Source organism: Populus nigra, chromosome 4 (assembly GCF_951802175.1).
Source record: "Populus nigra chromosome 4, ddPopNigr1.1, whole genome shotgun sequence".
NCBI lineage: Eukaryota > Viridiplantae > Streptophyta > Magnoliopsida > Malpighiales > Salicaceae > Populus > Populus nigra.
This window is the reverse complement of record NC_084855.1, coordinates 15248672-15271001: the sequence shown is the minus strand read 5'-3', so window position 1 is coordinate 15271001 and position 22330 is coordinate 15248672. Positions and strand designations below refer to the sequence as shown.

Below are 22330 nucleotides of genomic sequence, written 5' to 3'. Positions count from 1 at the left end.
AGGGAAAGCAAGCCCAGAAATGAAAGGAGTATTAACGTGACAATTGCGTGTAATCGCTGAAACTGAAAGCTTTCAGATAGCCACTCCATTTTTTATGATTTATTATATTGGAGGGCAGGCAGCAGGCTACTTTTTGTATAATTGGTTGACAATGATACTGGGAATCCACGACAATGGAGTTCTTCATGGAGATGCTACAACAGGGATGCTTCGAGTATATTATATGGTTTAAGGATTTTTAATCTTTCAGAATTCAAATTGCCACAATCATATTACGATCCTTCTGCTCCACCCCCTTCTCAATGGCTTATCTTTAGTGAAGAATAAGATAAAGTTTTGTTAATTATTTTGCAAAGCAAGCCGTTTGACAACAAATGGTGAATCTTGTTCATTGGCTAAGACGTCAGATAGAAGAGCAGTTTCCGTGACAAATCCTGGGCCGATGACTTTACTTGTCTTGCTTTTTAATTCTTTATTTCTCAAGAGAATAGAAATTCAATTTCTTTTATCCCCATGCATATGCACGCGTGCATCCTTGTAGGGCAATCCTTGTTCAGACAGGGTCCGATTTAAATAGTCACCCAACCTCCGAACTACATGCTGTCCTGAATTTGGGTGACCATTTGCATTTTAATAATCAAATCTCTGATTAAGTTGTCCTTCAAGAGGAGAAAGTTGAAAATAACAGTTGGCTTAAACAATGCGGTAGCCATCCTTCTCTATTTATTTATATAAGTAGACAATAGTAAGATTACATCGCAATACACAAGATCAAAGCTACAAGCTATAAGTAGACAATAGTAAGATTACATCGCAATACACAAGATCAAAGCTACAAGCTATACATGGTAAGTATAATTGCTATAATATACATCCAATAATTTAACACTTTCTATAATATGTCCCTTTCAAGCTAAGGGCGGGGACTTCACACAAAGCTTGAGCCGGAAATGAGTAAAAGAAGCACTAAGAAGTGGCTTTGTAAGAGCATCAACAAGTTGATCATTGGATAGAATAAAATGAATCTGAATTTTTTTATTCGCAATTTTATCACAAACAAAGTAATAATCAACTTCAACATATTTAGTACAAGCATAAAAGATTGGATTCTCATACAAATAAATAACACCCAAATTCTCACACCAAATAATAGACATAGAAGTAGGAGTAATCTGTAGATCTGACAACAGATAATAAAGCCACAAGACATTAGCAGTACCATAAGCTAAAGTCTTATATTTTGCTTCAGTAGAAGAGCGAGCAACAATTTATTGTTTGCCTGATTTCTAAGAGACATGAGTAATGTTGAAATATACAAGATAAGCACTAGTCAACTTATGATCATTAACACTATCAGCATTAATAAAACCATTAAGAGATAAAGATGAACTACGAGTAATATATAAACCATAAGAGTGTCGTAGCATGAGATCCATACTAGTAGGTTGAATTTAAATCCCCAAGAAGTAACGAGCAACACCTAAATCTCGAAGCTTGAACTTTGAGCTCAACAATCTAACCAATCATTCAAGTAAGACCAAACTACTTCTAATAAGTAAAATGTCATTAATATAAATAAGAAGATAGAAGATGGCGCTCCCCACAAACAAAATGAATAAAAATGTATTAACCTTATAGGCATGAAAGCCAATGGATATAAGGTAATCATTAAGCCAAGTATACCAAGTTCGAGGAGCTTGTTTTAATCTATATAGATACTTATATAGATACCAACATATATGAGAGAAAATAGTAGGATGAATAAAACCAAGAGGTTGTTGTATTTACACTTTTTTGTGAAGTGTCCCATTAAGAAAAACACTCTAAACATTGATTTGGTTAATTTGTTAGCCTCTAGAAATTGTAATGGTTAGAACTAAACGAACAATGTTAGGTTTAACCACAAGACTTAAAGTTTCTAAATAGTCAATGCTTTTATATTGAGTAAAACCTCTAGCAAATAAACTAGCCTTATATCGCTCAATGCTACCATCAACACACCGTTTAATTTTATACACCCAAAAGACTATCAACCACATTTATAGAGTGGTGAAAAAGAACTAATGACTAAGTACCATTGCAAAGTAATGCTTGAATTTCAGCCTGTATAACTTGATGCCAATACTCATATATGTTTGCCTCAAGAAAAGTATAAGGTTCATGATCACTAGGAAAAGTTACTCATGATGTAGAAGTGGTAGGGGAAGTTGAAGATGTTTATAAGCTTGCTGTTTTGGGCTACCAAAGAACTATAGGATGCTATCAATGTACTGAAAAGAGAGAGGAAGGGTGGAACTTGAAGCTTATTGAATAGGGTAGTTGGATAAATCAACAACCAAGTGAAAACCATAAGGTGATAAAGCTGAAGTGGTGGAAGATGATGAATTAGATATGGAAGCAAACTGGGCAGCAACATCAGAGGAGGTTGAGATTAGCGTCCCTGAAGGGACATAACCTGAACTTAAAGAATGGTAAATAGATAAACACGGATGTGGTGATAAAGGAGCAAAACTAGAAGGCATGGTTGAAAGGTCAAGTGAGGGAGGTATCATAAGTAGTGAGTTAGATTTAAGTGCTGAGAAAGTAGTCAAAGAAAAAATGTGTAGTGGAGTTTGACGAAGGTGAAGGCGTAGGAAAATTAACTATATGGCCAGAGTTGTCAAATGAAAAAAGATCATAAAATCTTCCATTTCAAGAAATGTAAATTTTTTGAGATGACATGTTAAGACAACTATAACCCAGATGAGAAGAGTTATAGCCTAGAAAGACATATAGAATGGAACGAAAGTCTAGCTTATAAACATTAAATGGACAAAGAAAAGGAAAACAAAGACACCTAAAAGAATGCAAAAAACTATAATAAGGAGTATGGTGGAATAAACATTCAAAGGTTGATTTATTTTGTAACACAAAAGTAGGCATACAATTAATGAGATACACAGAAGTTTCAAACGTTTAATTCCAAAACTATAAAGGTGTTTAACACTAACCAAGAAGAGTACAACTAATTTCAACTATATACCGATGACGATGTTCAGTAGTGTCATTTTATTTATGAGTTTGTGGAGAGATTAATTGGTGGTGAATATTAATTGTCTGAAAGAAACTATGTAATTTTCTATAATCACCACTCCAGTCTCTCTAGACAAATTTTATTTTGCAAGAAAATTGCTTTTCCACTTGAGCTTGAAAGCGTTGAAAAAATAGGAAATACATCATATTTCACAACAAGAGGATAAAACCATATATATTTTGTATGAGCATCCATAAAAATGACAAAATAACAAAAGCCATAGGAAGAAAATATAAGAGCGAGGCCCTAAACAACATTACTATAAATTAAATCAAGAGGAGTTAAAGTTTTATGATTTGTAGGTCCTAATGACAAATGCAATGATTTTTCTAATAGACATGCTTGACATTGAAAATTGAAACGTCTAGAATTGCAAGAACCTTTATTATTTGAATCTAAGAAACTTAAAACACGAGGAGTACAATGACCCAATCAACGATGCTAGATATCAACAGATGTAGATACACAAGCATACCAAAAATCTTGAGGAATAAACATTGTAGAAGACTTAGATAAAACTTAGAGATCATCTTTACTCTAATTGAAAATGAGCATTGTCTTGGTTATGAGGTATTTAACATAAAACATAAATGAGTGAAATTTAAAAAACATTTTATTTTCAAGATAAAAACTTCTAAACATATAATAATGGTTTGTTTGTTTGTTTTTTTTTTTAATTTGAGGCATATATAGGACATTAGAAAAAATAAAGGTTCTTTTTGATGTGTATAATTTAGTATCAGAAGTATGAAATATGATAAGTTCTTTACCATTACCAACATGGAATTGATTAATACTAAGATAAGGTTTTAAACCCTTCTTGCTTGTAATATCAAGATTGACATATTGATTTGCACCTATGTTTAGAAACTAATCAACATAACTTGTTGTGGAAATATTGCTAAGAGGTTGGCTGGCATTAGCTTGTAACTTGTGACTATGGAGTTGGGAACGCTACTGAGCCAAGTGACAAAAACATACACCATAGTTGGCACCTAAAAAAGACTGTGTATTAGACCACCGATTTGATGAAGGGGAACAATTACCTTGCTACCAATTGTGTTGCTGCCAATTGCTGTTGTTAAGACTAGTTTTTCCATGGTAAGAACTATTACCATTGTTAAAATTTTTGTTTTTGTTTTTCTTAAACAAGCCACAATTGAAACTATCCCTACCACTATGAGAATTATAGCTACTATTATGAAAACCAGAGGACTGTTCATAAGATGAGGAAAACTGATGTTGGACACTAAAAGCCGAGGAGGGCTGAGCTGGTGTAGGTAGCAATAGAGTAGTAACAGAGCTTTCAATGGATTGTATGGAACTTTTATAAAGAAACTTATTGGTGAGGAGGTGACTGTGGAGATCAATGTAGGAAATAGGGTCAACCTTATTGGATAAAATGGTCACGAAGTCCTTGAATTCACCGTGAAATCTACGAAACACATATAAGTTGAAATCTTGTGACCCGAATCATTATACACAAAGCATGTGCATGAAAAAAATCGTGAAGCTTAATCTCTAACAAATCAAACGTTGAAGGATGAAATCGAGAAAAAAAAATCATTTATACAAAATGATCATAAATAGAAAATGACAATTAAAAGAATGATAAATTGAGGGTAACTAGAAATTTTTGATTTAAAGGTGAAATTGAAAAGAAAAATAACTTTAACAAAATAACAAAAAAATCAAAATAATAAGGAGCAAACTGGAAAAAATAATATACCATAAATTTAGATTGAAGGATGAAATTAAAAATAAATAAAACTTTTACAAAATAGCCAAGGAAAAAAAATCAAAAGAATAAATGCTAAATTAAAATATAATATATGACAACTTGAGATTGAAAGATGAAAAAAAAACAAATAAAACTTTTATAGAAGGGTAAAGAACAAAAAATATAAATCAAAAGATGAAAGATCAAAGTTTAAATATAAAAAAAGGAGCAATTACAAATTTTCAAGGGGAGGAGAGAAAAAAGAAAAAAACAGAAGAAATCATGGCCGACGAGAAGTTGCTCCACCACCACTACAACGCATCACCTCAACCATGAAGAGGATGTGGTGACACATCAAATAACATGACCGAAGGGTATTTTTGGCTATCAAGAGGTGTCACGTGTGCTGCCCTAAATGTGATGGTGTCTTCCATTCACTAACGCATGCGCCAATAACTTTTTCAATTTAAATAACATTTAACACATATTAAAAGACCAAATTGCCCTTGATTTACTTGGAAGGCTACCTCAATGACCCTTTTTTTGAAGTTTTTAAAATGCGGAAGTCAGAAGAGCACCTAGAGAAAAAGTAAAAGAGAGGCCTCTTCTCAGCAGCAAGGCATGAATCTCTCTTTTAATAACAAAAAAAAAAGGCTCTATACACAAGCTTTTTTCTTTGTACATTAAAAGGTAAATTTATTATTTTATTGATAATTATACTTTTATCAATTCTTTAATGATCAATGAGCCATGCAAAATGACCAAATTATCCCCAAGCCCAAGGCAAATGAATTTCTTTAGAAAGGGAAAAATTATAAAAATATTATTCCAGTGAATAATATTTTTACTTATAGTCTATAGTATTTGCACTTTCTATTTTAGCTTTTGTTAATTGAACCATGTTTTTACTTGACCAATTTTACCATAACCACGAGATGTCATCACCTAACTCAAGCATACCCTATATTTTACAATTGTTTTCCTTTTTTTTTTAACATATATATAATTTATAAACAATAAAGTGCAGTTTATATATTCAATTTTTTTAATAATTAAATATTATTTTATAAATTTGAACATTTGAACTTATTTAATTATCTTTCTTGTAGTGTAGCATTGTTATGCGTAGTTGAGAATTTGTTTAAAATATATTTAATAAGTGTATTTAAGATCAAATTAAATATGAAAATCCACTCATATTTAAGGTTAAGACTTTATAGATAATTATTTCTAATATAAGTATTTTAATATGGAACATTAACATGTCTAAAACCAAATGTAGATAAATAAAAAACTATTCTTAAAATTTTTTTGATGAATAAAACTTTTCAAATCTAAAACTCCAATCCCACATTACAAGATCACAAGAATTTTTTTTTTTTTTTTTATGGCTTGTATAGGGTGACTTAAGAAGCTAAAATTGAGTCCTTGTGGTGCCACCACTTTTAGTGGAGAGAGACCCAAAGTATACGAACTCCGAGATGAAAATGAATAATGTAGGGTTCTTCTTGTTGGCTCAATACTTGGACTTTACAAAAAAAAAAATAAAAAAAAAAATCTGATTTTAAAGGAATAATGTAGGGTTTTTCTTTGTATTTTATAATGCATAGTTAAGGGTTAAAACAACGAGAAAGAACTAATTAGACCTTTGATCGGTAGTGCAATTTCTTAATAAGGTGGTGCTAGAATTACTAGAGATTACTTGTATTAAAATTATTTGCACATAGTGATATATAATTAGCTTTAAGGATAAATAATATAATCCTTGATATCAATGTTCTTCTATTTCTGCTGGAAGTTTATCAAAAGATAAGAATGAGATTTTCATTGCTCTAATTATTTAGAACTTTTTTTTTTTCAGATAATGGTGTGTGATTTGATTGTTTTATATTTTTAATATTGCTGCAATAGTTTGTCTTATATATACATAACAAAACTATAGTTCCAAACAATAGATAACCGCTAGTGAATATGTCACGTCACTATACGAAGATCTCGGTTTGAATCCCTTGGTCATTTCATCGGTAAAATTGTTTCAAAAAAATCCACATCATCATATCGTTGTAACTTTTCAAAAATTGATGTATTCCGATCCGTCGGTATATACCGACCGTATTGCCGACGGATTCTATGCTGTCAGTAATTATTATCGATAGCAAAGACCTGTTGGTATATATTGATAAAATTAGAGACAGATTTATGTTCGTCGGTAAAAATTACCGACAAAAAAATTCCACTAGTAATTTTGTTGATTTTCCCTAATTTTCTAGCAATGAGAAGAGCTTATGGTAGGTGGTAATAATGATAGCAACGAAGCTTTAATTTATTATTGTTGTGAAGATGGTTAAAGTAATTAGTTAGATAATGATGTTGGTGACATATAACAAGTTAGTAAATTGTGTGGAATATATTCTGTCGGCAATGCAGTTGGTATATACCGACCGTATTGTTGATGGATTCTATGCCTTCAGTAATTATTACCGACAGCAAAGATTTGTCGGTATATATCAACAAAATTAGCGATTAATTTATGTCTGTCGGTAAAAATTACTGTAAAAAAAATTTCATCAATAATTTTTTTAATTTTCATTGATTTTCTGGTAGTGAAAGGAGATTAAAGTAATAAGGTGATAATAATAATAGCAACGAAGCTTTAATTTATTATTATTATGAAGATGGTTAAAGTAATTAGTTAGATAATGATGTTGGTGACATCTAACAAGTTAGTAAATTATGTGGAATATATTCACGAATCTTTAAAAATATTTCCAACAAAATCACGCCAGATTTGATCTTCATGTTTAAGCATAAAAATAAAAACTAAATCGTCAAAAAAAGAAAAAAAATCTTATTCGTCAAATCAGCAATAAAGATATACATGAACTTTTGAGACAATCTTTTTTTGATTCGAATAGCTTGCTAGGTATAATCGGTTCAACAACACTTTTTGATTGGCGATGGTCTAGTGGGACTCCTTCGTGAGAGATAAGGGAAAGGGGATAAGATGTCGAATTTGAGTTTTGCCTTCATTATGTCCGTCTATGAGGGAAAATAAAAAAACCTAGAGATACCATTTGTTCATTTTACATGTAGGAAACCTAATTTTATTGATATCATGATATTAATGCGTTGTCGGTTATATACACCAAAAGCGTGTCTGGTATCGTAATAATGGTTATTTTATAAAATATTTTTTTATTTAGAAATAAATCAAAATAATATATATTTTTTAATTTTTAAAATTTATTTTTAAGATCTTCATATCAAAACAATCCCAAAACACCGACGAAAAACAAACAATGTGCAAAGAAAAATAATTACTTTGTTAGGCACGAATCAACTCTTCGAACGGCAATGGTCTTTCATTTGTCGAGACCAGACGGAGTAATTAAACATATTGTAACAAGAACTGACAAACATTTGGTTAAATAATTTGTAGAAGGAATCTCAGAGCGTGCAGTGTGGATTTTTCAATTTAGGAAGACGAACGATTCAAGATCGTTTGCTTCGTAAACTAACCACCCCTCATGTGCGACCACAAAAATCAAAGGCAGAAAAGATTGAAAATCATGGCAAGTCAAAGATGGAATGGTCAAATTACGCGTAAATTAGAATTAAGCCCATGGAGCTTGACCCTCACACGCTTTCACATAGCGTTGTTAATAAAATACAATTAGAGGGAGACAAACAGCCGCTACCCAGGGTGGCCCCAGCCTCCTCCCCCCGCCTAATGGAAGCCACTTCGCTGCCCTTGTTTTCTCTTGTTCCTCCGAGCGCACGCCCTTTTATCTGCTGATGTGGATTTATTCTTTCTTTTTCTCTTTTTTCTTTTTCTGCTCGACTTTAAGATTGCCTAGAAACGATTAATATTCTATTTCTTTAGAGATATAGAGGTTATAAAAGAAAAACTGAGACTTTCTATTTAGATGTAACATTTCTCTATTTAATTAGAGCTTTTAAAATTGAATTTAGAAAGCACATTTTAGAAATTCTTCATAGTTTTTCTTTACAAGTTTTCACTACTTTTGAAATAAAAAAAGGTGAAAATATAATTTTTTTTATATATATGCAATTTTTAACAATGTAAAAAATTAATTTTTTAATTTTTCCTTATATTTAGTTAGTGTCATGAATTTAATCTTTATTATAAATATAATATAAAGTTTTTTTTTTAAATTAACAACATAATTAATAATCTTTTCACACGGAATGAAATAAAATTATCATATTATACAATGACTATTATAATTAAGTTATGAATTTTATTTTTTTATATGAAAAACAGCTATAATCTTGGTGTGTTCTTAATTTTAGATAAAAAATCCATCTTTATTCTTAAAAAATGAACATATTATTTAATTTTTACTGAAAAAGAAAAGAAAAACAGAAAATGCAGATGAAAATAGTTTCCATTGTTAAGCACGAAAATAAGGGCACAGTACTTCTTCGCTATCATACCATCCAGTGCGAAGGTCGGACAGAAAATACTGCTGCAAGAGAGACTATTTAAATCGTGAGAGTTAATCTTTCATAAGAAATTTGATCTGAAGACATATATATCTGCCGTAAAATAAATAAATAAATAAGAAATAAAAAAAAAAACATGTTGGACTGTCACACGTATCAAAGTCGATGTCTCCTATATATGCTCGTTGATCTCTATTTAAATCAAGTACATGAAATTAACCGAAAGTGTCAACCTAGTCTTAGATTATAATATTAATTACCTCTCCCTCGCTCTCCGCCACTCCTCTCTTATGTATAAGAGGTAGCGCCTCGACCATTATCGATCATACCTTCGAGCTTCAAATTCTGGATTGATAGTTTTCTTCCTTCCTCCCTTCCTTCATTCCCTAATTATAAGCAGGAATGGTAGTTCCTTCTCCAACTCCAGCACGAACCAAAAAAACGAAGGCCTTTGGAATTCCTATTGTTGATCTCTCTCTTGATAGGTCAAACGTATCGAAACTGATCGTAAGAGCATGTGAAGAATATGGATTCTTCAAAGTTACAAATCATGGGGTCAGTACCGGGGTCATAACCAGAATGGAGGAGGAAGCTGCTCATTTTTTCTCAAAACCAGCCACGGAAAAGCACCGAGCTGGACCTGCTAGTCCTTTTGGCTATGGTTGCAAAAGTATTGGCTGCAATGGTGACATGGGCGAGCTTGAATATCTTCTCCTCCACACCAATCCTCTCTCTGTCTTTGAAAGATCCAAAACCATCTCAAATGACCCTTCAGAATTCAGGTAATTTATACATGTTCCGAATATCTTCTCTAATATTCACGTCATCGATCAATCATTCAGTAGAACTGTTAGGTATCTTGTGTGTGTGTGTGTGTGTGTGTATGTATATATATGTTGTTCTTATGTGGATCATAAATCATGAAAATGCATTACACATATATTCATTACTGACAGGAATGATCAATTGCTGGGTAGGGAAGAAGGTTTTTAGCTTTCTGTTCCAACAATGTGATGCAGGTTCGCTGGGTTTATGCTTAGTTTGTGGTGTGCTTGATTCATTTTCAACGGGTTTTTTTATTGTATAATTAATTTAATATTATATGATAACGGTTGCACCATTTTTAAAGAACTCTCTAGTCTTTAAATGGAACATTGGGACGGTGGGCAAGGGAATTCAATTATGAAAATGAAACGGTGGAAGATTGTTTATTGCAAATGCTTGGTATCCTAGAAAAAGACATCTTTCCTTTATCAACAAGAAATTATTACAAGTTAAATATAACATCAATAATAGACTTCCAATTTATATTTTTTCTATTAATTTAATATACCCAAGAGATCCGTTTACCTCATTAACTATAATTAATATACACACACATACAAAAAGAGAGACAACACAACTACTATAACTCTAAAAACTCAACCTTCTTCTTGATAGTTCTTTCGAGAGCATTCAAATCTTAGAATGCGTGGTTGGTATTATAATAATAGTTATTTTTTAAAATATTTATTATTTAAAAATATTTTGGAATAATATTTTTAATTTTTAAATTTATTTTTGATGTTAGCATGTTAAAACGATTTAAAAATATATATATATATATAAATAATTTTAAATAAAAAAAGTTTAACTATTCAGTAAATAACATTTAAAACGGAATTATATAATAACTGGTTTGTTTGGCAAGCTTTGCCCACTCTAGTTGCTTTTTATTAATGAATATTTTCATAAAAAAAATCAATCATGAAAACAACCTGATTTCTTTCCGGTTCCCAAGTTGATGCTTCCAACTTGCGATTGAAGGGAAACCATGCCTTAATTAGCTCATTGTTCTGTCACCAACTATTAGCCATATGACATGTTTCTTTATATATATGTATAATTGTGGGGCCTAAAACGGTCCAACTTGACTCCTACAACAATCTTAGGAATTACGAAGAGTCAGCACAATGTACCAAAAAGATTAAATTGTTCCCACCTTTCCCTTTCTTGAACAGGAAGAGTATCTTGAATCATTTTTTATATATTAAAATCAAGTTTTCGTTTAATTGATTTTTAATTAAACAAATCATTCGCACCCAGCCATCGCATTATCCATGTTTTAATTTTCAATTTTTCAAGCATAATTGCTTCAGTTTTTGTGTATAATTGATGTTTTCCTCTTCGTTGCCTTCTTCTTCTTCTTCTTCTTCACGAGACACATCTGCTTGTAGAAAGCATGCAGGTGTGATTACTGTCCTGCAACAGTCAATCTTGCATTATTGCACTGGCAAGAAGAGATCATAAGAATGGGTTTTATATATATCATAAGAATGGATCTTGTCGTGCTCCAAATCGAGGCTACATTGAACCAATTACAATAGGCTAGAGATACACGACATTATCATTCTTGTGTGGGTTCTTGCTAGTAATTGCTGCTGTGATTTTAAGCTGCGTATTTTATTCTTTTTATTATATAAAAAAGAGAAAAATGGGAACAACAATTTTATTCGTAATGAAAAAATATTCTGCAAATTTTTTTTTTTTTTTTGTTTTTGAGGGTGGCGAAATGTTAGTGTGCATTTTCCTTTTTTCCTTGCTTGCTCAGTACTGGCATTGCGATTTATACAGCTGCGTGGTGAATGATTACATACAAGCGGTTAAGCAACTCGCGTGTGAGATTCTTGATCTAACGGCTGAGGGCTTGTGGGTCCCGGATAAACGTGCATTCAGCAGGCTCATCAGAGATGTCCACAGCGATTCTGTTCTTAGACTTAATCACTACCCTGCATTCGAAGAGATCATGGACTGGGACCCATCACCTAAAACAATTGGTTTTGGCGAGCACTCCGACCCTCAAATCTTGACCATCTTGCGATCCAACGACGTTGGGGGCCTCCAAATTTATTTGCGTGATGGTTTGTGGGTCCCTGTTCCTCCTGACCCCACCGGATTCTATGTGATCGTGGGGGATGCCTTCCAGGTTCGTAACGATCAGTCATTTTCTTATAAAAATCATCTTGTGATTCGAATATTATAAACTGATGGTGTAAACATGTTTCATGAGGTGTAAGAATTCTATTGGCTTGATATATAATGCCAATTAGTAAATTAAATTCTCTTTTACCATTATTTTTAAAGAAAAGAAAACACATGCTACCAAATCTCCTCAATTAGCTGCTAAACTTTGTGCTCCTCATGGCATCGATTTCTAGGTTTTAACGAATGGGAGGTTCGAAAGCGTTAGACACAGAGTGTTGGCGAGCTCGGGGAAGCCAAGAATGTCAATGATGTATTTTGGGGCGCCACCGCTTAACGCATGGATCTCTCCGCCTCCACAGCTGGTCTTGCCACAAAATTCAAGCCTCTACAAACCCTTCACTTGGAGTGAATTCAAGAAAGCTGCCTATTCTCTGCGATTGAGGGATACGCGTCTTGACCTCTTCAAGATTCACGCCGCAGAAAAAATTGCTTCTTGATTTAATTTACAGGATTTATATTAAATGTAATTGGCCTTCCGTATATAAGGGTTCCTTTCATTATCGTACTTGTTGGAGGGGATAGAAAGCATTAAGAGACAAAGAAAAGAAAGAAAAAAAAAGAAAAAAAGAAGCTTTTGCTGCTGTAAATAGGTCCGAACGGAAGTCGAAGGATTATTCTACATTTCCGGAAAGGCAGAGGGAGAGTTTTCTCTTTTTTCTTCTTTTTTACTTTCTTTCTCAAAGCACTTTGGTTCCTAGCATTTGTTTAGTCGTACCGTGTTGTGAATTTTTATACATATTCTCCCTCTTGTTTTCTTTTAATTCTTGAATATATGTTCCAAAAAACTGTCCACTTTCTTGTTATAAATATAAAATCTACGAAAGAATGTTCTTAAAAATTAACTCTTCCAACATTTTTTGATTTTTTATTGTTATCAATTGTTTGAAAATATGATAGTATTGCTTTTGTTAATATGGATTACAGATACATGAATTATTTTGATGTATTGATGTCAAAAATAATTTTTAAAAAATAAAAAAAATATTATTTTAATGCATTTTCGAGTGAAAAGTACTTTAAAAAGTAACCGCAACCACACTTTCAAATAGATCATGGGAAGAGTATCACAATAAAAAAAAAAAAACACAATGATTTTATAAAGTATGATTATGTCTATAACTATAGTCAACGCAAATATAGATTTTAGAGAACTTTCAAAGTCAGAATTTCAAATACTCTCAATCCTCACAACACTATATATAAATTTCTCTTGCTACCACTCTTTTAGCAAAAAAAGAGCATTCAAGATCATCCTTCAAAAATAAATAAAAATTACATAGACGTAATCACGTGTTTATAGAAAATATATCTTAATTCTAAGATATAAAATTAAGATTAGTGTAATACTAACCCTTCAAAGATTCTTTTCCTAGAAAATAATTGTAAGTCTATAAGGTATCTATTATTTATTGTGAAGTCCATGTAAATATCATGCCACATCTCAATAAATAATCTTGAAACCTCCCACGTTACTCATCAGCTGCTCTAGGTTACAATATCAATGTGATTGAGTTTGAGCCATTTTCAAAAAAATTATCTACTAAAATTAACATGTAAAAAAAGACTCATTTGATATCCTTATATATATATATATATATATATATATATATATATATATATATATATATTAAAAAAGCACCATATATGAATTTGTTTTTCAAAAAAGCATTTTCAACATAATTTCGCCAATTCTCAGCCATTTCACCATTTTAAACCTTTCGGTTTATCATTTTCATGTTAGAAAATTTTTTAAAAAATTAATTTTTGAAAAAAAAATGAAAATCAAAGAAACAAAAAGTTTAGTGAGTATAGTAATAATTAAAGAAGAGATTAGGGACAAATATTAACATTTCAATCCATTCCCTAAGCAACTTAAAGATAAAAAGATAAGGTGAGAAAGATGTGGAAGATTGTAGAATGTGTTGAGATATAAGAGAATAAGGAATAAAAGAGGAAATATAAGGCAGGAATTAATAAGGGAATATTATGCAGTATAAAAAAGGGAGTGAATAGCAGAGAAACAAGGGATAAATTTTTAGAAAAAATAAAAGAAAAAGAAAGTGTGTACAATAAAAAAAGAGAAGAGAAAAAAAATTAGAAGAAAAAAAAAAGAAGGGACAAATATTAACTCTCGTTCTCTCGTTTCTCTTCATAATCAAAGTCACCCATCACTATCTTTTTGACGACCACCATCACCACCACCAACATCATCGACACTAGCCTTCCTTGTGTTAACCCGCTTTTCTCCATTACAAAAACCTATTTTCTCCTATATTGAAAAGCCCCTCTCCTCCATTTTTCATCACCGATCAAACTCCCTCTTGTTGAACACCATAGGAGCCATTAGTTAAAGAAAACCTAGTTGTAACAACCATTTTAAACAGATTTAGAAGCAGTTGAACCCGTGGTGGCAGCACACTACACCATTAAACAGTTTTACCGACGGACTAATTCCGTCGGTGACAGGAATGAACTTTGTCGGTGAAATAATTACCGACGGCCTCATTAACGGAACACATCCATCGGTATAATAGTCATCGGTAACTCCCATTCCGTCGCTAATTCTATCACAAATAAAAAAAACACCCACCGACGGAACACCGACGATTTTACAGACGGATACGCACACGCCAAAAAAACGTTTCCCGCGGGAACATTACTGACGGAATAAATCCGTCTACAATTTCAATGGTAATTATCGATGGCCTATTCGTCGGTAATTATGGCATCGGTAGTAATTATTTGCCAACCCTCTGTGAAATACTGACGGATATTATCTGTCGGTAAATCCTTCTATATGTAAATACTGACGGAATATATCTGTCGGTAATTATGGCATGCCTGGTAATTGTTTGGCAACTCTCTGTGAAATACCGACATATATTATATCCGTCGATATATATTTAAAAAATATATATATAAATAATTTATTAATAGTAAAAAACCTTAATAAACAAATAAAACCGGATTAAACATTAAAAATATAAAAGTAATGTTAAATAATATTCATTAGAAATTTAATGTGTTTAAAAAACAAAATTAACTAGAATAGTGGCAGAGCTGGAGGAGGAGGAGGAGGAGGCTGGTTGTTCCTGGGACCATACGGCCAAAAAGGAGTTGCACAAGTATCGTCACCCATCTTTGATCTCATCTCCATGACTATTTGACGGAGCTCATCATAATTCGTCGAGAGTTGTAGATATTGTTGTTTCAACGCAATGAACTCCTCAGACTAGGTGTTTGATACTGATGGAAAGTTTCCAACGGTTGAGACACTACGAGTCGAACGCAAGTTTTCAACCGTAGTGTTGGAGAGCTCGTAGACCCGATTTTTATCGGGTCCACCAGACGATCCCACCTCCATCCATAAATCTGGATCGAAATCTGGATGGGTCGACGGATTGTCCCCATATCTCTCCCTCAACCGGTTATTATCTCTTGAAAATTTTATCGGTAAAAAAATCATCAAATGCAATTCAAGATGCAATTAAAGAAAATAATAACTTACAAAATAAAATGAATGAACGAACATACCACGAAGTGCTGAGCACGGTTGTCCACGAACTACTACACCCCCTTTTGGCGGTCTTGACTCTGCACATGCGTCTTTACAAACAGCTCTATTAGACTCGACTCACGTCCAAGAGACGTAGCCTATAAGGAAAAAATAGGTTGAAAGTTAAATATATTATAAGGAACGACAAATTAATTAACGATATATTTCATTAAAATTAATCTTACCATACGCTTTGCATGTGCGCTAAATGGGACGGATTCGCCAGTGTGCGTGGTCACCGAACCATGAATTTGCCGGTTCCGGTTGTTGGCACTGGATTGTGAGCACCATGAGAACTACTCTGAGGTCATGTGCTCAATATATGCCGTCTATATTTCCCCCAAGATGAATGGCGGTTTGAATTCCTGCCAAACCGCCACCTCATTCCATCCTTCAAGACCGTTAACCCTCGCATGTCTTTTTGATTTTTTTTTTGGTGTCATACCAAAAATCACGCAACCTACTTTTATAGTAACAAATTAGAATTTAAAATATAAAATTATTAAACAAAAATAAATATTATTTTCGATGTTACCTAGTTGCCGCGTGATTCTCCCATACCCTCACAACATTGTTGCCCGCCCTATCCCACTCAAATTTGTTCTGTGTATATAAATAATTCATATAAAGTAAAAATAGTACAAGATATAAAATTATAAAAATCATTTATTAAAAATAAGCTGGAAATTAAAAATTAACATCGATCTGAAATCGCTTAAATCATGCATCGATATTAGGTTTCCACTCAAGATGTCTGAAAACCTGGCTTCATTGAAACAATGGAATTTCCATCGACGATTTAAACGCCAATGTCATAGTCCTTGCAGCCTTAATGTTTGTCAACCTGAAATTAAATAAAAGTAGTAATATTAATTAGTTTTTCATAAATTATGTTATAAGTATATATATATATATATATATATATATATATATATATATATATATATAAACTAAAACCTAAACAAACTTACATTGAGAGGTCATCCTTCTATTGTGCCTAGTACTTGGGGGTGAATTGACCCCGCTGTGAAGGCACACCACTTCTACGCTGTGAAACCGTGCTAGAAGATGCAGCATCACAAGTTGGTGTTGATTCCTCGCCGTGATCAGCACCTAAGGATATGTCCTCCTCGTTGCTAGAAGAACTAGCTGCAACCGTCTTCTGACGATGTGCTGTAGATTTCATTCTATGTATCTACACAAATTTATACGAATAATTACATAATTAACTTTGATTATATTAAAAAAATTTCAATAGAGTCTCCCCTATACTGGAGGGTCCCAAGTTATCAACAAAATCATATTACACTTTCAATTTTATTTCACATCCCGATCCAATCTCCTGGATCTCAACCCAACTCATCATCATCAACACAACATTTTATTCAATAACATCATATAATGATATTCAAGCAAAAGAATCAATTTCAACTATGAACATTCATTGTTAAATTGGTACTTAGAGTTACAAACATTAGATTAAAGTCATACATTCAAATTTACGGATTAATATTACATTTCAAGTTTTAGGAGACAAGACTCTTAATTTATAAATAATTACATGGTCAAAAGCAAAAGGTAACTAAATCAATATCATTCCTAACATGATTGACCCTAATGGACCTTAAAATGGAAATTAACATGTACACATAAATATAAAAATGTAATAACAAGCAATAACAATGACATGTAAACAATAATATCCTAAAATTCACATAAACTAATTAAATTTAATTCTATATTTCAATTAACATTTAAAACATAAATTCAATAATAATAATTATAGCAATACAAACAATAATATCCTAAATTAAGACAAACTAATTAAATGTAATTCTATATATATAACTTAACATTTTTAACATAAATTCAACAATAGCAATTATAACAATACAAACAATAATATCCTAAATTAAGATAAACTAATTAAATGTAATTATATATATATATATATATATAAATTAACATTTTTAACATAAATTCAACAATAACAATTATAGCAATACAAACAATAATATCCTAAATTAAGATAAACTAACTAAATGTAATTCTATATATATAAATTAACATTTTTAACATAAATTCAACAATAACAATTATAGCAATACAAGCAATCATATCATAAAATTAATAAATAAAATGAAAAAACTAAAAAACACTATACAAAACAAACAATACACAAAACTAAAAAACACTATATCAATTCAAAATAAATTTGGGAATAAAAAATGCTTACCTTAATAGTGTGTTGAATTTAAGATTTTATCTACAAACAATACAAAAAACAAAGAACACCCAAAAAAATAATCATAGTTAAAATAAAAACATACAAAGATAAAGAAAAAAGAATACATACCTTTTAAAACTACCACCAAAACAATAAAATCCCTTCCAAAAGCCAAATATAAACCGAGAGGAGAAGAGAAATGGAGAAAAGAGAAACGGAGCCAGAGAAAAAAATGAACCAAATGGGGGGGGTTTCATATAGAAATTTTTCCGACGGTATTACCAACGAAAATTAATTGTTGTCAGTGGCATTAAATTCCATCGGTAATACCGTCGGAAATTAATTGAAATGCGCACCAAAAAAGTTCAAAAATCCCGCCAGACTTTTCGATTCGTCGGTAAAGCTGTCGATATTTGTGCAGACAGACACGTGTCAGACATGCGTGCGCTTCGGGATGTGTGTAAATCCGTCAGTATTTTACGTCGGTAAAGCCATCGGTATTTGTGCAGACGGACATGTGTCAGACTTGCATGCACTTCGAGATGTGCATAAATATATCGGTATTTTACGTCGGTGTACCCGTCGATGATTGTGGCACAATCCTGTAATTGTTTTGTAACTCTATGTGAAATACCGACGAGTTATTGTTCGCCGGTGAAAGTGGCACAATCCCGTAAATGTTTTTCAACTCTCTGTGAAATACCGACGGGTTATTGTCCGTCGATGACCCTGTCGGTGAAAATGGCACAATCCCATAAATGTTTTTCAACTCTCTGTGAAATACCGACGGGTTATAGTCCGTCAGTATACCTGTCGGTGAAACCGTAAATTTTTCTTATTTTTTTATGTAACCCTGTCATAAAATCTTGAATTGCAATCTTACAGTACATACAACGCAATAACAAGGGCTGACCATTAAAGAAGAATAAATATTTCATGTTTCAAATTATTACATTATAAAATAAGGCTTTATAACATGTTTAGTTAGTTGGAATTTTCATCTTCATCCTCTATTAAATTGTTATCATCAGCTTCATCGCACTCTTCAATTTCGTTATCATCTTCTTCAACAACATTCTTTTTTCCACTAGTAGAGCTCAGAACAACATTCAAATCCTCTGCGTCAACATTAACAAGACAATCGTTGAAAACACGAAAATTCAAATTTTCTTCTAAGTCAATTGAAAGACTTCATCTATCACACTTGTGTCTTCGTTCTCATCCTGAACAACTTCGACACGACCCTTGGGTTTTGTTTTTAAAACGGATAACCAATCAACTCTTGATCGATCCTTTCTAAAGGAAGGGGTGTATGTGTAATAAACTTGTTGGCATTGCTTTGCGAAAACAAAGACGTCGTTTACGTTGCGGTGTCTAGCTTTTGAGTTGATTTCAACGAGACCATAATGAAGATCTACTCTGATTCCTCTGTCAGTTGTGTCATACCAATAGCATTTGAATAAAAACTCTTTATTTTGCTCGTTATGATATTGCAGTTCGATGACCTCTTCCAATCTACCGTAGTAGTCAACTTCAAACTCACTAGAAGTCGATCTCTTAATACAAACACCGCTATTGTATGTCTTTCTTCCATGCTTGTATTCTTCAGTATGAAAGACATATCCATTGACACAATACCCGTTATAGCACTTAACTTTTCTTTCAGGGCCCAGACATAGTAAAGTTAGTGAAATAGCAGCACTACCTTCCATTTGATAAACCTAGCTTGTAAATTAAATACAACAATAATCAATAAACAAATATTATGTAACATTGACTACAATTAATTACATTGCAAGAGATAATGCGTTTGTGATAGGACTTGCATGTGTTCTAAACCATGTGGCGAATTGTTCATCTTGTAATTAAAAGATTTGGGATTCGGTCAGCTATGAGTTATTGGACAGTAAGTATCGTCGATGTTGCTTGCAAGGTTGTTCCAAATTATATGAGTGTATGGTATCACAGAACATAAATAGTACACTCTTGACAAAGTTTAAGTCGAACATCTACTTACGTAATAAAAGGTCTCAGCTCATCACAGTTAAATAGGACATAATTGTGTGCTTATCTAAATTTTATTTCAGAAAAATATCTTCCCCTCATGATATTTTTAGGTGTGGGTCATCCAGGATTGGAGAATATTGACAAGTTCCCATTTGAAGGCACTTCACCACCATCATCATGCCATGGAACACGGTTTATCCTCGTTCTCAAATGAGGTTCGAAATAGTATGAGATAAATGTTGAGATCTCTTCAATAATATAGTCCTCACATATTGACGCCTCAACATGCGCCTTGTTCTTAAATTTTTTTTTAAGATTGAACAAATACCTGCATATATATATATATATATATATATATATATATATATATATATATCAATTAAAAACATTAAAATAAAAATAAAACATTTAATTATAAATTACATAGCTCATGTAATATCTAACCTCTCGAATGGATACATCCATTTATACTGGATCGGTCCTCCAACTTTTACTTCAAACGATAAAGTACGGGTAGATGCTCCATTGAGTCAAAAAATGATGGAGGGAATATCATCTCAAGTTTGCATATTGTCTCGACGATATTATTTTCAAGCCTTTCAATGTGATCAACATTCAACTTGCTAAAGCATATATCTATGAAGAAATGACTGATCTCCGTTAGTACATCTCATATCCCTTTTGGCAACAAATCACGAAAAGCTAATAGGATGAGTGTTTGCATAAACACATGGCAGTTATGACTCTTCATTACATATAATCTGCATTCCTCTGTATTAACCAGCTTTGATATGTTCGAGGCATGTCCATCGAGGAAACGTAGACTCTTAAGCCATTTGTAGACTAGTAGTTATGCATTTTTCTCTAGTAGGAAGCTTGCTCTTGGTTTTGCGACCCGTGACCTATCACAAACCAACTCCATATTTTTACGGTTACAGAACAATGCTACATCTAATCTAGCCTTGATGTTGTCCTTTGTCTTCCCCTTCACATCCATGATGGTGTTGAAAATGTTCTCAAACATGTTTTTTTCAATGTGCATGATGTCAAGGTTATGGCGGAGAAGATTGGTCTTCCAATAAGGAAGCTCCCAAAACATACTTCGCTTCACCCAATTATGGGTCAAATCAAAACCAGAAAACTTTTGCTTACCTGATTAGAGACCAAACACAATGTCACCGTACTTTGACAAAACATCAAACAATTCTTCACCGGAAAGACGCGGGGGTGCAACATCATTTTCAACTCTACCAACAAAGAAATCCTTTCTGTTCTTTCTGTACCTATGGTTATGTGGCAAGAAACGACGGTGACAGTAAAAAAAGAAGCTTTACCCCCGTTTGTTAGCGTGAATGCCTTGTTGTTCTCCATACAGTATGGACTTGCTAGCTTTCCATGCGTGCTCCAACCAGAAACCATTCCATAAGCTGGGAAATCAATGATAGTCCACATCAAAGCCGCTCTCATAACAAAATTTTGTTTCCTCGAGATGTCATAAGTTAAAGCTCCAGAGGACCACAACTGCGTCAACTCATCAATCAACGGACGAAGATAAACATCTATATTCCGCCCCGGACTGCTCGGACCTGGTATGACCATAGATAAAAACATGAACTCCAGCCTCATACACATCCCTGGTGGCAAGTTATAAACCGTTAGTATGACCAGCCAACAAGAATAAGGAGCAGCAAATGACCCGAATGGGTTGAATCCGTTTGTACACAACCCTAGATGCACGTTCCTTGATTTAGCTGAAAAGTGAAGATGCATACTGTTAAAGTGTTTCCAGGCTTCACCGTTAGAAGGATGAACCATCACTCCATCAACCGCATGGTTTGATTGGTGCTATGTCATGTGCTCAGAAGTCTTTGGTGATATGAATAACCTCTGCAGTCTATGTGTGATTGGGAAGTATCTAAGTTTTTTATATGCCACGAGAGTCTTCCCTCTACCAGTTATGGGTTTGTAACGGGAATGCCCGCATGTCATACACTCGATCATCTCAGCATTTTTCAAGGTAGTATAACATGCAGAAGTTAGGGCATATATCATTTTTCTGGTATCCTAAACTGAGGGGTTTCATCATGGACTTGACAATATAGAAGTTCTCTTTTAGCCTGTTCCCTTCAGGTAAAATGCTTTTCGCTCATTCAATAATCTTGTCATAACCGGCCTCACTCAACCCGTGATCTGACTTGATGGTGAACACCTGTGCTACGGCTGATAATTTACTGTGGTTCGTGCAGCCATCCCATA

The 22330-nt window shown here is 32.9% G+C and overlaps 1 protein-coding gene across 1 annotated transcript; it reads left to right on the top strand.

The window, feature by feature from the left end:
• Positions 1 to 9464: 9464 nt before the first annotated feature.
• On the top strand, positions 9465 to 13076 carry LOC133691827 (gibberellin 2-beta-dioxygenase 2-like). Its single transcript, XM_062112428.1, has 3 exons — positions 9465 to 10042; positions 11874 to 12225; positions 12458 to 13076. Exons 1-3 carry the CDS (start codon positions 9663 to 9665, stop codon positions 12719 to 12721), a joined length of 996 nt encoding a protein of 331 aa, XP_061968412.1. The 5' UTR covers positions 9465 to 9662; the 3' UTR covers positions 12722 to 13076.
• The last annotated feature ends 9254 nt before the right edge of the window (positions 13077 to 22330 follow it).

Bases quoted from the DNA above. Each gene is read 5' to 3' on its own strand.
- LOC133691827 (XM_062112428.1), top strand. From the start codon at position 9,663: ATGGTAGTTCCTTCTCCAACTCCAGCACGAACCAAAAAAACGAAGGCC. The intron at 10,043-11,873 runs GTAATTTATACA...CGATTTATACAG, and splicing joins AATGACCCTTCAGAATTCAG to CTGCGTGGTGAATGATTACA. The intron at 12,226-12,457 runs GTTCGTAACGAT...ATCGATTTCTAG, and splicing joins TCGTGGGGGATGCCTTCCAG to GTTTTAACGAATGGGAGGTT.